The sequence below is a fragment of the Pezoporus flaviventris genome, unplaced genomic scaffold, assembly GCF_033815535.1.
Source record: "Pezoporus flaviventris isolate CSIRO_AGI_PZ_B2104156 unplaced genomic scaffold, CSIRO_AGI_Pfla_v1 ptg000071l, whole genome shotgun sequence".
In the NCBI taxonomy this organism is placed as follows: Eukaryota; Metazoa; Chordata; class Aves; order Psittaciformes; family Psittacidae; genus Pezoporus; species Pezoporus flaviventris.
In genome coordinates, this window is record NW_026892619.1 from 2,360,249 (window position 1) to 2,374,293 (window position 14,045).

Consider the following 14,045-nt stretch of genomic DNA (forward strand, 5'->3'; position numbering starts at 1 on the left):
TTTTTTTTTCCCCAGAGTCCTTTGGAAATGCCCTGGAAGAGAAGTCCTCTCCTTCTCCTGTGTTTAAGTCCCGTAAAACAGCGATTCTGGACAGCAGGCAAGTAGCCCAAGTAACCACGACCCACCCCAAGAAAGAAGGGCTCTCTTTATTCAGTGGCCTTAAATCCAAGAGCGATCCCATTTCCAAGTCCAGTCTGTGTATCAATGGCACTCACGTTTACATGGAAGAGAGCAGCGTGAAGGACAACACTCCAGCCTCCTCCCCTTCTCCTCGCAACTTCCGGAGGAAGCAGCTCTTTGCTTCGGAAGAGAACCTGTCTTCCAGGCCTGCTAAAGGACCTGAAGAGATGGGAAGAACATCTCCGATGGGAAGAACATCTCCCAGTCATGCTGTCTCCGGGTCGACATCCTTGGAGACCTTTAAGTCGATGACTTTGCCATCGTACAAACTGCTGAGCAGTGAAGAATACCTGGAAACCGACGTTCCCCCGAGCGTGGAGGTTGGGAAAGAGACCAGAAAACCAGAGCACAAGAAGCCTGCCTTGTTCTCCCTGGTCGCTGGGAAGAAGGAAGCAGGGAAGGGTGGGGATGCTGAGAATATTCCTGACAGGACCCTGCAGGAGGAGGACAACAGCATTCCAGAAGAGGAGAGCGAACAAGAGGCCAGATGTGTTGAGCCTCCAGCGGATTCAGGCAGAGGGCATCCTGCAGGAGCCACTCACCACGTGGAAGACATCCCTGCAAGCAAGCAGCCTCTCAACCCCTTTGAGGAAGAACGGGGACCTGCTGCCCCATCCAAGACCAAAGCTGTGAAGCCCAGGTCAGTCCTTTCTGCTTCGGAGACCACAGGAATGGGTCTGGGGGTGGCAGCAGCCTTTAGCTGGGCTGCTTCCTGCCCCAGAGCAGTGCCTTTTGGCCTGGCATCCTGCAGGCAGCAGAAGCGTGTTGCTCTGTGCAGGGTCCCTGCAGGTTTGAAGGTGGCTTTGATAGCAAATAGTCACCCTGGAGTTCTTCCTTGGTATGCCAAAGAGATGGATACAGGGATGCTACTCATCAGTGATGCTGAAATAGCGGTGCTCTGAGCGCAGGTTACTGTAGGGCTGATTTTTCTTGCTGGATCTCTTGCCAAACCTAACTTCTGTCTGAACTGTGCCACTTGGAACGTGCTCAGAGGCTGAAGCACCAGTTCTAACATCCCTCCTTTCCTGGTTTTGGCTGTGGCCTTCCAAAGTGTTAACCTCGGAGCCCTGCTGCTTCTGCCATTGCTGACAGCAACGTGAAGGATGCTTGTGTGGAGTGGTACACAAGGCTTCTTCGGAAATTCTGCTCCTTTATCCTTCATATATATATATAAATGGTGTGTGTTGGTGGTTTTATATATATATATATAGGTGTCCCCTACTAATCAGGTTTGTGCCTGTCTCTCCTCCTCAGTGCTTCTCCTGTTTAAACACCTCGCATACAAAGCGCCTTACTAATAAGACAGCTTGGGGTGCCGTAGGCAGTGCTTCAAACCCGTGCAAGCTCCACAGCAGAAGTGCTCTGCCCTAAACTTTAGGGCTTTCTAAAGGCATATTTAAGGATGTGAAGCCTCAGCTTGGCTCTGAGGTCTCTTGCAAGTGTAACTCATCTCCAGGGTGAGGAGTTGATGGAGCCTGGTGCTCAAGCTTCTCTGTTCCAGCCTCGTGTTGCATCCGCAAGTGACATGCGAGTGTTTTGTCCCTTTTTGCAGGGTGCCTTCAGAGGAGGAAACCAAAGCCACGCTTCCTACTCTTGCACCTCCTTCCCTGCCTGCTTTCCTCTCTGTCCACCCTATGAGGAGTGCCAATAACCCTTTTGTTTCCAAGAAGGGACAGAAAGGCCAAGCGCCCGACTCCGAGGGCATCACTGGTTCTCCTGCGTCTTTTACTGCTCCTCCTTCTGCTGCAGAGCTTTTGAATGGCAAGAACCCCTTTGCTCCCGAGTGGGGCAAAGCACCCCCAGCCCTGGATCCTGAAGGCATCCGTTTCCCTTCATCCCATCATCTTCCAGCCTCTGTTCCCAAAGCACCTCCTCCTGGGCAGGTCTCTGGTAGTGGTAATAATCCTTTTGCTTCTGAGTGGGGGCAGAGCTCTTGGGGTCAGGGTGCTGAGGGCTCTGATGGGTGGCCTTCCCAGGGTGTCTCTCACCCACCTGCATCCTCTCTCCCCTCTGTTTGTCATTTCAATGGCAATAATCCCTTTGTGTCCCAGCTTGGGTGGGAAGCAGATGCACCAAGTTCGGAAGCTGTCGCTTGTTCTTCCCCTCTCTGCCTTCCTCGTGATGGAGGCTGCTCCTCAGCACAGCACCCTGCTGAGCCAAAACCCTCTGCTCTCGGTGCTTCAGGGAGCTCTTCAGCTGAGGCTTTACCTGGCACTGTCAAAGCTGTTTCTAACAAGCCCGCTCTGGCTCCAGCAGAGCGCTGCAGTCCTCCCCAGCTTCAGGCTCCCATCCCTAACGGGGACACCACAGAGATTGGTGCTGAGCAGGCACCTTCCCCCATGAGTGAGCTGAAGGACAAGCAGGAGACCTCGGGTGAGAAGAGATGGGAAAGGCCCCAGATGACTCCACTTGGTAAAACTGGCTCATTTCCTCAAGCAGGACCAGCCAAACCATCCTCAGGAGCTTGCCCCCTGTCCCCTCCGGTAGGGAGGGCTGGCAGTGAGGTGCTGGTCACACCACAGCCAGCACCACGGCTGTCTTTAGGGCTGAAGAAGAGCCCCTTGGTTGCTCATGCTGAGCTCGGGGGGGATGTGCCCCCTTTGGGTCATGGTGCTAAATCTGTGCTGGGGCTCCCACTCCCTAAGGATGAAGCTTCAGATGCTCATGGGTGCCTCCCCCGAAGTGGTTCATTAGAGCCTGTGGCTCCCCCAGGGACGCAAAGAGCTGAGAGCAATAACAGGCATTTAAACAATGAAGCTGAGCGTGATTTATTTGACTCTCTTGCTAATCTCAACTGTGTTGTTCCAGTTCCTGGAGACCGTGTCTTGAAAGTGGCCAGTCTCCCCGTTATCCCAGAGGGAGGCTCCGATGATGAGCTGCTGGGTGACTCTCAGGAGGACCTGGGTCTTGCTGCAGGGGGTAAAATCGTTTCAGAGAGAGGAAAGCAGCGCCTGGATTTAATGTCTCTGCCTGAGGAACGGGAAGAGCACTCTGATAGCTCTGCTGGTGCCTGTGAGCTGAGCACCGCAGCCATGCTGCCTGCGCGAGTGGATGCTCGCAGTGTAGCTGCTTCAGGCTCAGGGGGGACGTCTCATTCCAGGGAGGATAATGCTCCTTTGGAGAAACAAGAGCTGGAAATCAGTGTGGGTGCTGCGGGGGGTGACTTCTCCGAGCCTTCTCTTTCCTCTTCCTCCCTGTCCGGTGCTTCCCAGCCTTCCTCTTCCTCTCATTCCCTTCTCTCTCACACCCCAAATCATAGAGCAGAGTCTCCGAAAAAGCCAGCAGCCGAGGGCTCCGCAGCTAAAGCAGGAAACTGTGGCAAGAAGAAGCTTCTGCAGGCCTGGGTTTCCCCCTCTGAGCCATCCCCTAACCAAGCCCAGCAGGGTGGTGAAACCGGGTCTCCTAAGCACAGGTGAGAGAACGTGGGGAATACCCCAAAGGTGCTGATCCGAGCCTTGCTTTTCCTTCCTGGGAGCACAGCTCAGCAGGCATCGGCTGCTCTTTGCGGTGATGGGGCATTAACTTCCTCCAGCCATGGATTTGGGATCCTGTGTCGCATCGTTTCTGGCACCACGTGAATCCGTATGGCTACTAAGGATGCGCAGAGCGCTCGAGGGGATCTCACAGGGCCATCTCGTAGGAAAACCATTAGGGAAACTTGGTGGCAGCTTCAGAAATAGGGTCATGTCGTCCAATTGGGGGAATAGAGTGGAATGGATCCGTTTTTCAGGAATGGGAGCATCCCCCTGGTAAGCTGGGATGCTTTGGTACCTGGCCAAACTGGGCTCCTGATCCTCGAATCACAGCGAGTGATGCATTGCTTGTCCTTAGGGAAGCTGGGCTCAAATACTAGTGCCTGAGCTCAGGGTAACTGCCACTGTGTAGCCCAGGCTGCCTTTGCTTTTGTGGCTTACCACTCAGGTGTGTATTTCCTGGTCACTGCTTCTCTGTCTCCAATGCATCAAGTCAGTAACACTAGCAAAGAACAGAGGATGCTTAACAAAAAGGCTACAGCTTGGACACAAATGCCTTGTCTTCCCAGAGCTGAATCTCTTATCCCTTTGGCCATAGAGAAAGGGGTGGGATTTCTTCCCAGTTTCTCGCTGTGGTTTTGCTCTGAAGATGCATATTCAGTTTGCTGCCTCTGTAACAGAAGCCTGTCTTACCATTGCAGACTCCATCCTGTGAAGCCCATGAATGCCACAGCAAACAAGTCCCAAAGTAAAGCCCTGAATGTCATCAGCACTATGAATGAGAAGCTGCTCGAGAGCAATGTGAAGGTAATGAGGGGAAAGGGGAGCTTTAACCCAAAGCTTAAGCCCTATATTGAACAGGGTTTGTGTATCTGAGAGAGTTTGCTTAGGTACTTATATCCTGAGCAGAGCCAGAATAGTGGTTATTAGACTGGGGCGGGCATGAATTCAGATCTAAAGGAGCTGTTGGCTTAATCTTGGCCTCAAAAGAGGCCTCCAGGCTTGAAGCATGTGGATCAGGATGGCTGGAAGCAGGGAAAACCCCTTGGGGGGGACCCTTATTGTCTCTAAGGGATTTTAGGGGGAGGGAAATGAGAAGTTAGCACCCAAATCCCTGCAGTGCCTCCTTCTGGTGTGAGTGAGGAAGGAGCAAATAGCTGGCATCACGGAATTCCAGCTGATGCATTGCAATGCTCAGTGGGTGGAAGGCTGTCATTAGGATGGCAGGGTGGGAAGCAGAAGGGTTCAAGGAGCAGCTGCGTTGTGTTTTCCTTTCCCAGCGGTGACTGCAATAGGAGGGAAGTGCCAAGAGCCTCAGTGGGTGTTTCTTGCTGTTTAACCCCAGGTTGGCATGTTTTAAACACCAGGTCTGTGAACAGTGGCATTTGATGGTGCGTGGCTGCGGCTTCCCTGCATCTCACTGAGCTGGCTGGACCCAGCATGGCATTAGTCCAGTGTCAGTTGCACCAGAGCTGAGTTACAGACCTGTAACTGCAAAGGTTTGATGCTGAACCCAATGGCCTGGTTGCTGTCTGTAACAGCTCGCTCTGAGCCTGCCTGCTGCTCTGCAGAAGGCTGCTTAAGCTCCATAACCCATGTCCCTGTGCTGTGAGCAGCACACACTGAGGCAGTTGCTCCTTTCTCCTCCATATACTTCCAAGGAGCTGTTCTGGAGGCAATGTTCCCTATGGGTTTTCCTAGGCTAACAACCCAAAAGGTGCTTTGTAGCAGGAAGCTGGCCTGGCATCGTCCGTGCCTTGGTGCAGCGTACCTCTGAGCATCCTGTTCTTGATCCTACAATGCTCCAGCTCCAGAACATCGTTTGGATGGGACCTGGGGCTCCGTGCTGCTGTTTTGCACTGCCCATATGCCTGCACTGACCCTGCCTTTGTCCTCTCTCTCAGAAATACCACCCTTCAGATCCTGCCTACGCTTACGCCCAGCTGACGCACGATGAGCTGATCCAGCTCATCTTGAAACAGAAGGATGCCATCACCAAGAAGGATCTCCAGGTGCGTGAGCTCGAAGACTACATCGACAACTTGCTCGTCAGGGTCATGGAAGAAACCCCCAACATCCTTCGTGTCGCAGCATCCGGAACCAAAAAGGCTGGGAAGATGTAAAAGCTCCTGGGATGCTGGGTGAACAAAGGGCTGGATTCCCACCAGTGCTGTTGGGATGGATAAGGAGCTGATGTGGTGCAAGTGGGGACCGGTTGTGCTGCCACAGAAAACGACCTCTTTCCTGTTTCTGCCTTAAGCAACCCTCGGTTTGATTTGTAGTTCCATCCGGGATCTGCAGCCCAGGAGCAGAGTCACTTTATCCTATTTATTATTGGCTTTCTTTCCATTATTTGGGAAGATTTGTTCAAGCATCTCATCCAAAGTGAAGGAGTTGGAGGGGCTTTGCCTGCCAGCAAGGCACTGGTGAGCCTTTGTGAAGGTTAATGGTTTCATTTTGTAGCAGCTTTCATAGATGAATCCCTCTTCTTTCTACATCTTAACTTGTAGTGCAATCTAAAACCTTATAGAGCTTGAAGATTTGATTGATTTAAACCAAATGATCACTACACTGACCAAGTCCAAAGATACTGTGCTTCAGACCAGGGCTGTTGTAAAAGTAATCAATTCAAGTTAAAGCTTAGATTGGAAAGGAAGAAGCATCTCATCGAGTACACGTTGCTTCAAAGCAGCTCTGCAAGGGAAGACTTGCAGGTCTCGTGGTCCAGGAAGCACTGGGATGTGGTACGTTTGTCTACCATAGGAATGGTAGGAATGAACTTGGGCCAAAGGTGGGTTTTCAATCAGAAACTGTTCTCTGATAGCCTTCAAATTCAATTCCTTCAAGGGAGGGAGGCAGATGGGTCTCGAATAGGTGTGGATCTCCTGCATGGCCCCGGACTGATGCTGCAGGGGAGGTCTGCAGTGATTCCTTTATGCCATTGCAGTTAATTTAAACACCTTGGGTGCTGAAGCTGGGGCTTGGAGCAACCTTTAAAGGTGCTCAGGCTTCTTAGGGGCGTTCCTTGTAGAGGCAAGAGAGGAACCACATCACCCTCCCCTGCGATGGGAGCAGTCGCAGTGCCAGTGTTTGGTCAGATTGAGTTTCTTTGTGACTTGCTGCTCATGAATGGAATGAATCTTAGCTAGCTGAGTGAGTGTTTTGTGAGGCAATTGATGCCCTGCAGTCTGCTTCCTTGATGGGTGGCTGGAGAGACACAGGTATGCTCTCCTCCCCATCTCACCACCAGCACTACAGCCTAACGCTGTGGAGCGGCACCGCTGCAAACCTAAATGTAGCCTCTTGTCTTGGTGAGCTTTTAACAATCAGATGCCTCTTTGCACCTCTGGGATTTCTCAGGGTGGTGAGAGTCCAGCAAAGGCTTAGAGGGAAGCTGAAGTACCCAAAGCAGGGGGTAGCAGAGGACCAAAGCGGAACTCCTGCCTTTGGGAGCTGGAAAGGGTCTGTTGGGTTATTCCTGGCTTGGAAGGGGCAAGCTTCTGACTCAGTTTTTCTACAGCAAAGCACTTTATTAGGGCCTGGACCAGCTGGATCAACCATCAGCCTGTTAGCTATTGTCCTAAACTACTGGAGACTCCTCAAATACTGTATTTTTGTAGTGAAAATAGTTAATATATTTGCCTCAAGGTGTGCCCATTCACTGGGGACATCCAAACCTGCTCTTCATCCCCTTTTGATTCCTATCCACTCCAACCAAAGTCTGGAGCTTTTCCTCGTGGGATGCTGGAGTTGAACCAAGCCTTTTAAGCGTTAAGAGCCTTCTGAAGACTTTGGGATACTTCTTTCTGGTTGAGCAGATGTCTTCAGCCATGGGTTCTTTGTGCTGTACGTTCTGTGGATGAAGGGGGTGAAACGCAGAAGGCTTTGCCCCCTTCAGCTCTTGGGGCTGGGTTTAGTTTGGAGTGGGACTGGATGCCTTACTCATTGCTGCTGCTTCTCGTGCCTTGAAGTAATGAGGAAGATGAAGGATTGGTGCCTCTCTGGAAAGCAACAGTTGCCTGGACCTCTAGGACTTGTCTTTTAGACTGTATTCCCCAGCTGTCTGATGCTGTAGGTCGGAGAGCCAGGAAAACCAGTTGTGCCTTTACACAGTGACTGAGGGCTTCAGGAGCCCGGGATGGCGTTATCCAGGGTCATAACTGGACACTGGGAAGCAGGGCTGGCCTCTTGCTTTCTCCTGCCCTCGTGGATGGGTCCTGCTGCCAGCACCGTGGGGCTTGCACGATGCTTTTGGAGCGTGGCTTGTGTGAAGCTTGGATCACTGGGGTGAGAACGCGCGTCTTGGAGTGAGGGGCACAGAAACAACGTGGTAAAACCCACCCTTAGCAGGCTCCTTGGAGGCTGAAGCCTTAAAACCTTTCACATCCTCTCCTGGCAGCCTTTTGTGCCTCTTGTAGCCCGGGTTGTTCTCCCTGGTCCTTTGACTTCCACAACCACGAAAGCATCACACAAACCTCATCCCTCGGTCTTGTGCTGGCAATACCAGTCAAAGCCTTGCTTTGGCATCAGGGGACTGGTGGTTTATATCCTGTAAGGTGCTTCACCTTGACTTGAAGGGCCTTAAGAACCAAATGCATTGTTTTATGATTGAAGGATCTGAATATGTTTTTTTTTTCCTGTTTATACTGTCTGCTTTTAGCCTGGGAGCCTGTTTGGTTTTAAATGCCTTTTGGTTTCATGGAACACTAAAATAAAAGTACCTTAAATCACGGGGTGTTGTTTGTATCTGAAAGGGCAGCTTCTAAAGGGCCTTGTCCCCTCCTTGTGACCGGCTCTGCTGCCTCAAACTCCTCATCCTCAAGGTATTTTTGGGCTGGTTCCATCCCTGCAAGGTAAACAGCTCACAGGGTGGGGAAACCTGATGGACGAGCTCATCCACATCACCAGAACAGAGAGTGTCAGGAAAGCAGGAAGAGTAAAACGCATGTGAAAGGTTCTTGGCCGCTTCAATCACCCCAGTCCCAGCGCTGAGCCCTTGGTGCCCTAATTGTAATGACCCTCAATTGCAGCAGCAGGGGATGAAGAGAGGCAATCAGCTCTGTGCTGCCTTGGAGGCATTTAGCTCCAAAACGCTTGCGTTGGGAGCCTGTGTTATTATAATATTGAATATACTAATAATAGTGACTACATTAAATATTAATAATTTAATAAATACTATTATTAAATAAATATTAAAAATATTATAATAGCAAAAGCGATTATAATGGAATTATTATGATGGAAGGTGGATGGGGGGGGCACCCAAACCCCCCCTGCACACTGGGGTGCTGCAGCCCTAAAGCGAGCAGGGATGATGCTCCGAGAGCTCCCCCTCTGCCCGGCCGCAGTGGTACCCCCCCGGCGGAACTCTCGTCACCCGGAACGCATGGTTCAGGGGACGGGGGCGGTGTAGGGAGCGGACCGCTGCCGGCGCCGCTATTGGCTGCCGGTGGTGCAGCGGCGGAGCGGTCCGGCCGGGATGGCGGCGGGAATGGCGGCCGGGGACCGGTGTCCCGGGTGCGGGTCGGGCCCGCTGGTGCAGGACGCGCACTACGGGCAGCAGCAGCTCGTGTGCGCCGCCTGCGGCTGCGTCCTGGCCGAGGGGCTCCTCACCAGCACCTACAGCGAGGAGCAGCACCAGCGGGGTGCGGGAGCGCCGGGAGGGATGGCGGGGGGGGGGCGGCCGCTGTCTCCTCCCTTCCCTTTTCCTTTCCCTCCTTTCCCATCTCTTTCCCTTCTTTTCCCTTTCCCCTTCCTTTCCCTTCCTTCCCCTTCCTTTCTTCTCTCTTCTCCTCTTCTCTTTTTTCTTCTCTCCTCTCTCCCTTCCCTTTCCCTTCCCCTTCCCCTTCGCCTTCCCCTTCCCTTTCGCCTTCCCCTTCGCCTTCCCTTTCGCCTTCCCTTTCGCCTTCCCTTTCGCCTTCCCTTTTCCCTTCCCTTTTCCCTTCCCTTTTCCCTTCCCTTCCCTTTTCCCTTCCCTTTCCCCTTCCCCCTTCCCTTCCCCCTTCCCTTCCCCTTTCCCTTCCCTCTTCCCTTCCCCCTTCCCTTCCCCCTTCCCTTCCCTTCCCTTCCCTTCTTTCCCTGCCTTCTCTTCTTTCCTTCCTTTCCCTGTCTTTTCCTTCTTTCCCTTCCTTCCCTTCTTTCTCTTCTTTTACCTTCTTTTCCTTCCTTTCCCTTCCTTCCCCTTCCTTTCCATTCATTTTCTTCCATTCTTTCTCTTCCTTCCCTTTCATTTCCTTTTTTTTCTTTCCTTCCCTTCTTTCTCTGCCTTCTCTTCTTTCCTTCTTTTCCCTTCCTTTCCCTTCTTTCCCTTCTATCCATTCCTTCCCTTCCTTCCCTTTCTCTCCCTTCATTTCCTTTCCTTCCTTTCTTTCCCTTCCTTCTCTCCCTTCTTTCCTTTATTTCCCTTCCTTTCCCTCCTCTCCCTGCCTTCTTTCCCTTTCTTCCCTTCTTTCCCTTCTTTCCCTTCCTTCTCTTCTTTCTCTACTTTCCCTTCTTTCCCTTCCTTTCTTGCCCTTCCCTCCCTCCCTTCCTTTTCTTCCCTTCTTCCTCCTCCCTTCCCCTTCCTCCCTCCCTAAGCACAGACCCAGCATGGTTTCCCATTATAAGGCAAACCAGCAGCACCTCCCTGCCAGGTTCTATCCAGTGCAGTGGAGAAGCCCTGAGGCCCTTTACTGGTTCCGTGTGGATAGAAGCAATGGCTCAAAGGGGATCCCGCCCCTCTCCCTTACCCACCGTGTGCTGCCAGCGCTGCTTCGGCGGCTCCATTCTGATCACTGGGATCCAGCACCATGCTCCGGATGATGCTGACGCTGTCCCAGGGTCCCTGTTTTCCTAACCCTGCCTCTTTTCCAGAGGTGGCCTATTCCCAGAGCACTGGCCAGAGGGAGCAGCTGAGCCGCTGCCTGCAGCGAGGTAAGAGCAGCTCCTTCCCTTGCCTTCTCACACCACATCTGCTCTGGTTTGATGTGTTCCTATTGCTGCTGCTCTGGTTTGATGTGTTCCTATTGCTGCTGCTCTGGTTTGATGTGTTCCTAGTGCTGCTGCTCTGGTTTAATGCATTCCTAGTGCTGCTGCTCCGGTTTAATGCGTTCCTAGTGCTGCTGCTCTGGTTTGATGTGTTCCTATTGCTGCTGCTCTGGTTTGATGTGTTCCTATTGCTGCTGCTCTGGTTTAATGCGTTCCTAGTGCTGCTGCTCTGGTTTAATGCATTCCTAGTGCTGCTGCTCTGGTTTGATGTGTTCCTATTGCTGCTGCTCTGGTTTGATGTGTTCCTATTGCTGCTGCTCTGGTTTAATGCATTCCTAGTGCTGCTGCTCTGGTTTGATGTGTTCCTATTGCTGCTGCTCTGGTTTAATGCGTTCCTATTGCTGCTGCTCTGGTTTGATGCGTTCCTAGTGCTGCTGCTCTGGTTTAACATGGTCCTAATGCTCTCTAAATGGTAAAAGCCTTCAGAGCTGGCAGTGGAGCACGCAGGAGGCAGTTCAGCATCCTTCACCTGCACTAAGGGCGATGCTCCATTCTGGCTGCAGGAGCTGTGCTGCTTGTGCCTTCTCCTGGGGCTGGGTGAATGCTGTGGATAAGGGGTGTATCCGAAGCTGCTTGAGCTGATCCTTATGGGCTGTGTCTTTCCCAGGCATCAGGCGGGTGCAGGATCTCTGTAAGGTCCTGCAGCTCCCGGCGCTCTTTGAGGAGACGGCGGTGTCCTACGTGCAGAGAGCTCTGCAGCATCCCTCCTTCCATCTGCTCAGCCTGGAGAAGAAGGAGCTCCTGGGGGGCTGCTGCGTCTTCGTGACCTGTCGCCAGCACAACTGGCCCCTGACCATGGGCACCATCTGCTCGCTGCTCTACGCGAAGCAGGAGCTGTTTGCCAGCGTCTTCCTGAGCCTGCAGAAGGAGCTGGAGCTCTCTGTGCCCGCCCTGAGCCTGGCAGATCTGGTGAAGAGCCACCTGAACAGGTAACGGGGCCTCTTTCAGCCACTGCAGGGTCCTGCGTGGATGCTGGAGGGGAGGTGGAAAAGTTTCTGCCCAGGGCACAGCCTACAAGCAGAGGAGACCTGGGCTGTTACACAGGTGTGTCAGTGTCATAGAGTCATGGGATGGTTTGGGTTGGAAGGGACCTTAAAGTTCATCCATGAAGGCACCTTCCACTAGAGCAGCTTGCTCCAAGCCCTGTCCAACCTGGCCTTGAGCACTGCCAGGGATGGGGCAGCCACAGCTTCTCTGGGCACCCTGTGCCAGCGCCTCAGCACCCTCACAGGGAAGAGCTTCTGCCTAAGAGCTCATCTCCTTTCCAACCCAACCCATTCTATCTGTGAATTCTTCAGGATCAAGCCCATTTTGCCAGCCCTGGGCCCAGCCTGCTCTGTCTGGCTTGGGTCCTGAGGCACAACAAATACTTCCATGCACAGCTAAACCCCAGCTCTGATTACAGCCACAGCGTTGAGGAAATTACTCTCTTTAACAGGTTAGGAGTGATGTTCTGGGATGAAGTTACTGCTGTGTTATTGTCTTCCTGCCCCTTTATCCCCAGTTTGGAGAGAGCCATGCTGCACTTGCCTAGGTGACACAAGCAGAAACAAGCTGGTGCAGCTCCCCCATGATGCTAACCATAAGCTCTTTGCTCTTTCAGCTTTCAGCTCTTCCAGCCCACAGCCAACATCCCTGCCCAGTTTGTGGAGGACAAGGAGAAGGTGGTGGCCAGAACACTGCAGATAGTGGAGCTGGCCAGTGAGACATGGCTGGTGACGGGCCGGCACCCCGTGCCCATCGTCACGGCCGCAGCATTCCTGGCCTGGCAGTCACTGCATCCCCCTGCCCGCCTCTCCTGCACCCTGGCCCGCTTCTGCAGGCTGGCAGGGGTCGATCTGCCCCCACCAGCACACCTGAGGCTGAAGGAGCTGCTTGAGATCCTCCTCAGAATGGCCTCGCAGCTCCTTTGGCTCCGGATGTTTAAGCTGGACAAGAAAAACCGTGGTCAAGCACATCGGGGACCTGCTGCAGCACCGCCTGGTGCTGCTCAAGAAAGCCTTCTGCTTGCAGGACGGGGAGGAGCAGCAGCCCATGGCCACGGGTGAGGGCTCTGCTCCAGCAGCACAGGATGGGGATTGTCCCCTTGGAAGGGCAGCAGCAGCGTGAGGACACCCCAAGGCCCCTGCTGCCTCCCTGCCTCCTCAATCCAAGGAAGAGGCTGCGGACGGCAGCCCCGAGCGCTTCCGACTCTGGCGTCACCGGTGATGAGCCCATCTCCGACAGCGAGATCGAGCTGTACCTGCGGGGCCCAGAGGAGGTGCAGGCCTTCAGGAAGGCCAAGCTTTGGATGTGAAGGTCGCTGTCTCCAGCAGGATGGTGCTGCTGGAGGTGCAGGGACTGTGGGACCAACCCACCGGAGAGTGGGTGCTGCAGGGACAGTCACCCAAGGGGGCGGGTTGGGATGAAGTGCGTGATGTTCTGCTCCATGTTCTGGACCAAAATGGGGTTTTTAGGGAGTATCTGCTTTGAGTTGTTACATTTCTCTTAGAAATCAGTAAAAAGCAGGTGCCTGGACTGGTTTCTGGATTATTTCTCACCGGTACAAGGTGTTTTGGCTCATCCCAGTCCTGTGGGGCAGCAGAATGTGGTGAGCCCATGGACCTGGAACTGGATGATGCCTAGGGGGAAGGTCTCAGCTTCACAGGTTCACACTGCTGCTGGTTTTCCATATAGCTCCTCCAGCTTTCCTGGGGCCATCTCACCTTCTTATGAGAAGGGGTGGATGGGTTTGTGAGGATCAAGGAGACACCTGCACTTGTTGAGAGCTTAGATGAAGGATGGCTCGGGCACAGCTTTGGGCTCTGTGTGTGCAGTGCTGCCCTCCCCATGCCTGGCAGCCCGTTGTGCTTGTGAAGAACACCAGTACATCTTGGCAGATGGGCAAATCTTTAATATATTAACCAGAACATATCTGCTGGCAACATTCTATTCATAGAAAAAGGCAAACCAGACCCCTTTAAAGTCATCTCTTTGGCATACTTTTCCCTCCCTCCCTCTCCTCCCTCCCTCCCTCCCTCCCCCAGGTATATTGCAGGAAGCTCTCTTGTTGATATGTCATTTGCTTGTAAATGTAAACAGACCAACACGAACATAGTGTACTGGATAATACAAAGCTTTCCCTATAATACTGTCACAGTGCAGCAAGCATATACAACAGCTCAGCATCAGCACGACCTGGGAGGCTGCGGCAGCAACGTGTTCACCGCCAGGCTGTGGTTTTAAGGCATGGCTTGGGCAGAGATGAGGCAGGACCAAGTGAGGGGTCCCTCAGGGCTGCTGAAGGTGAGAGAAATCCATCACTTAAGTGCTTTTTGTGCTTCCCCCTCCCCACGACCCTTTGGGAGGTAGCTGAATGCTGAAACT

General features: G+C 53.0%; 3 protein-coding genes across 5 annotated transcripts in view; all 3 read left to right on the top strand.

The window, feature by feature from the left end:
* STAR (steroidogenic acute regulatory protein) overlaps window positions 1-14,045 on the top strand; it is a 225,103-nt gene that overhangs the window by 48,037 nt on the left and 163,021 nt on the right. The gene's annotated exons all lie outside the window — the stretch shown is intronic.
* The window catches only part of RAB11FIP1 (RAB11 family interacting protein 1), a 402,092-nt gene that overhangs the window by 4,154 nt on the left and 383,893 nt on the right, over window positions 1-14,045 (top strand). The window contains exons 3-6 of one of the 3 annotated variants that reach the window (XR_009746777.1): window positions 16-820; window positions 1,733-3,592; window positions 4,355-4,460; window positions 5,558-6,095. Coding sequence is in view for 2 of the 3 variants with exons in the window: in XM_061472529.1 (XP_061328513.1) it covers window positions 16-820; window positions 1,733-3,592; window positions 4,355-4,460; window positions 5,558-5,776 (2,990 nt within the window). In the remaining variant the exon portion in view is untranslated. Of the gene's footprint in view, window positions 1-15; window positions 821-1,732; window positions 3,593-4,354; window positions 4,461-5,557; window positions 6,513-14,045 lie in introns of those variants that run through there. The other 2 variants (XM_061472529.1, XM_061472530.1) reach the window with 2 other exon arrangements.
* Window positions 9,145-13,194, top strand: BRF2 (BRF2 RNA polymerase III transcription initiation factor subunit). Its single transcript, XM_061472523.1, is given in 6 exon segments — window positions 9,145-9,298; window positions 10,506-10,565; window positions 11,287-11,608; window positions 12,283-12,616; window positions 12,618-12,769; window positions 12,771-13,194. Coding segments are annotated over 6 exon segments (1,227 nt in total). The 3' UTR covers window positions 12,976-13,194.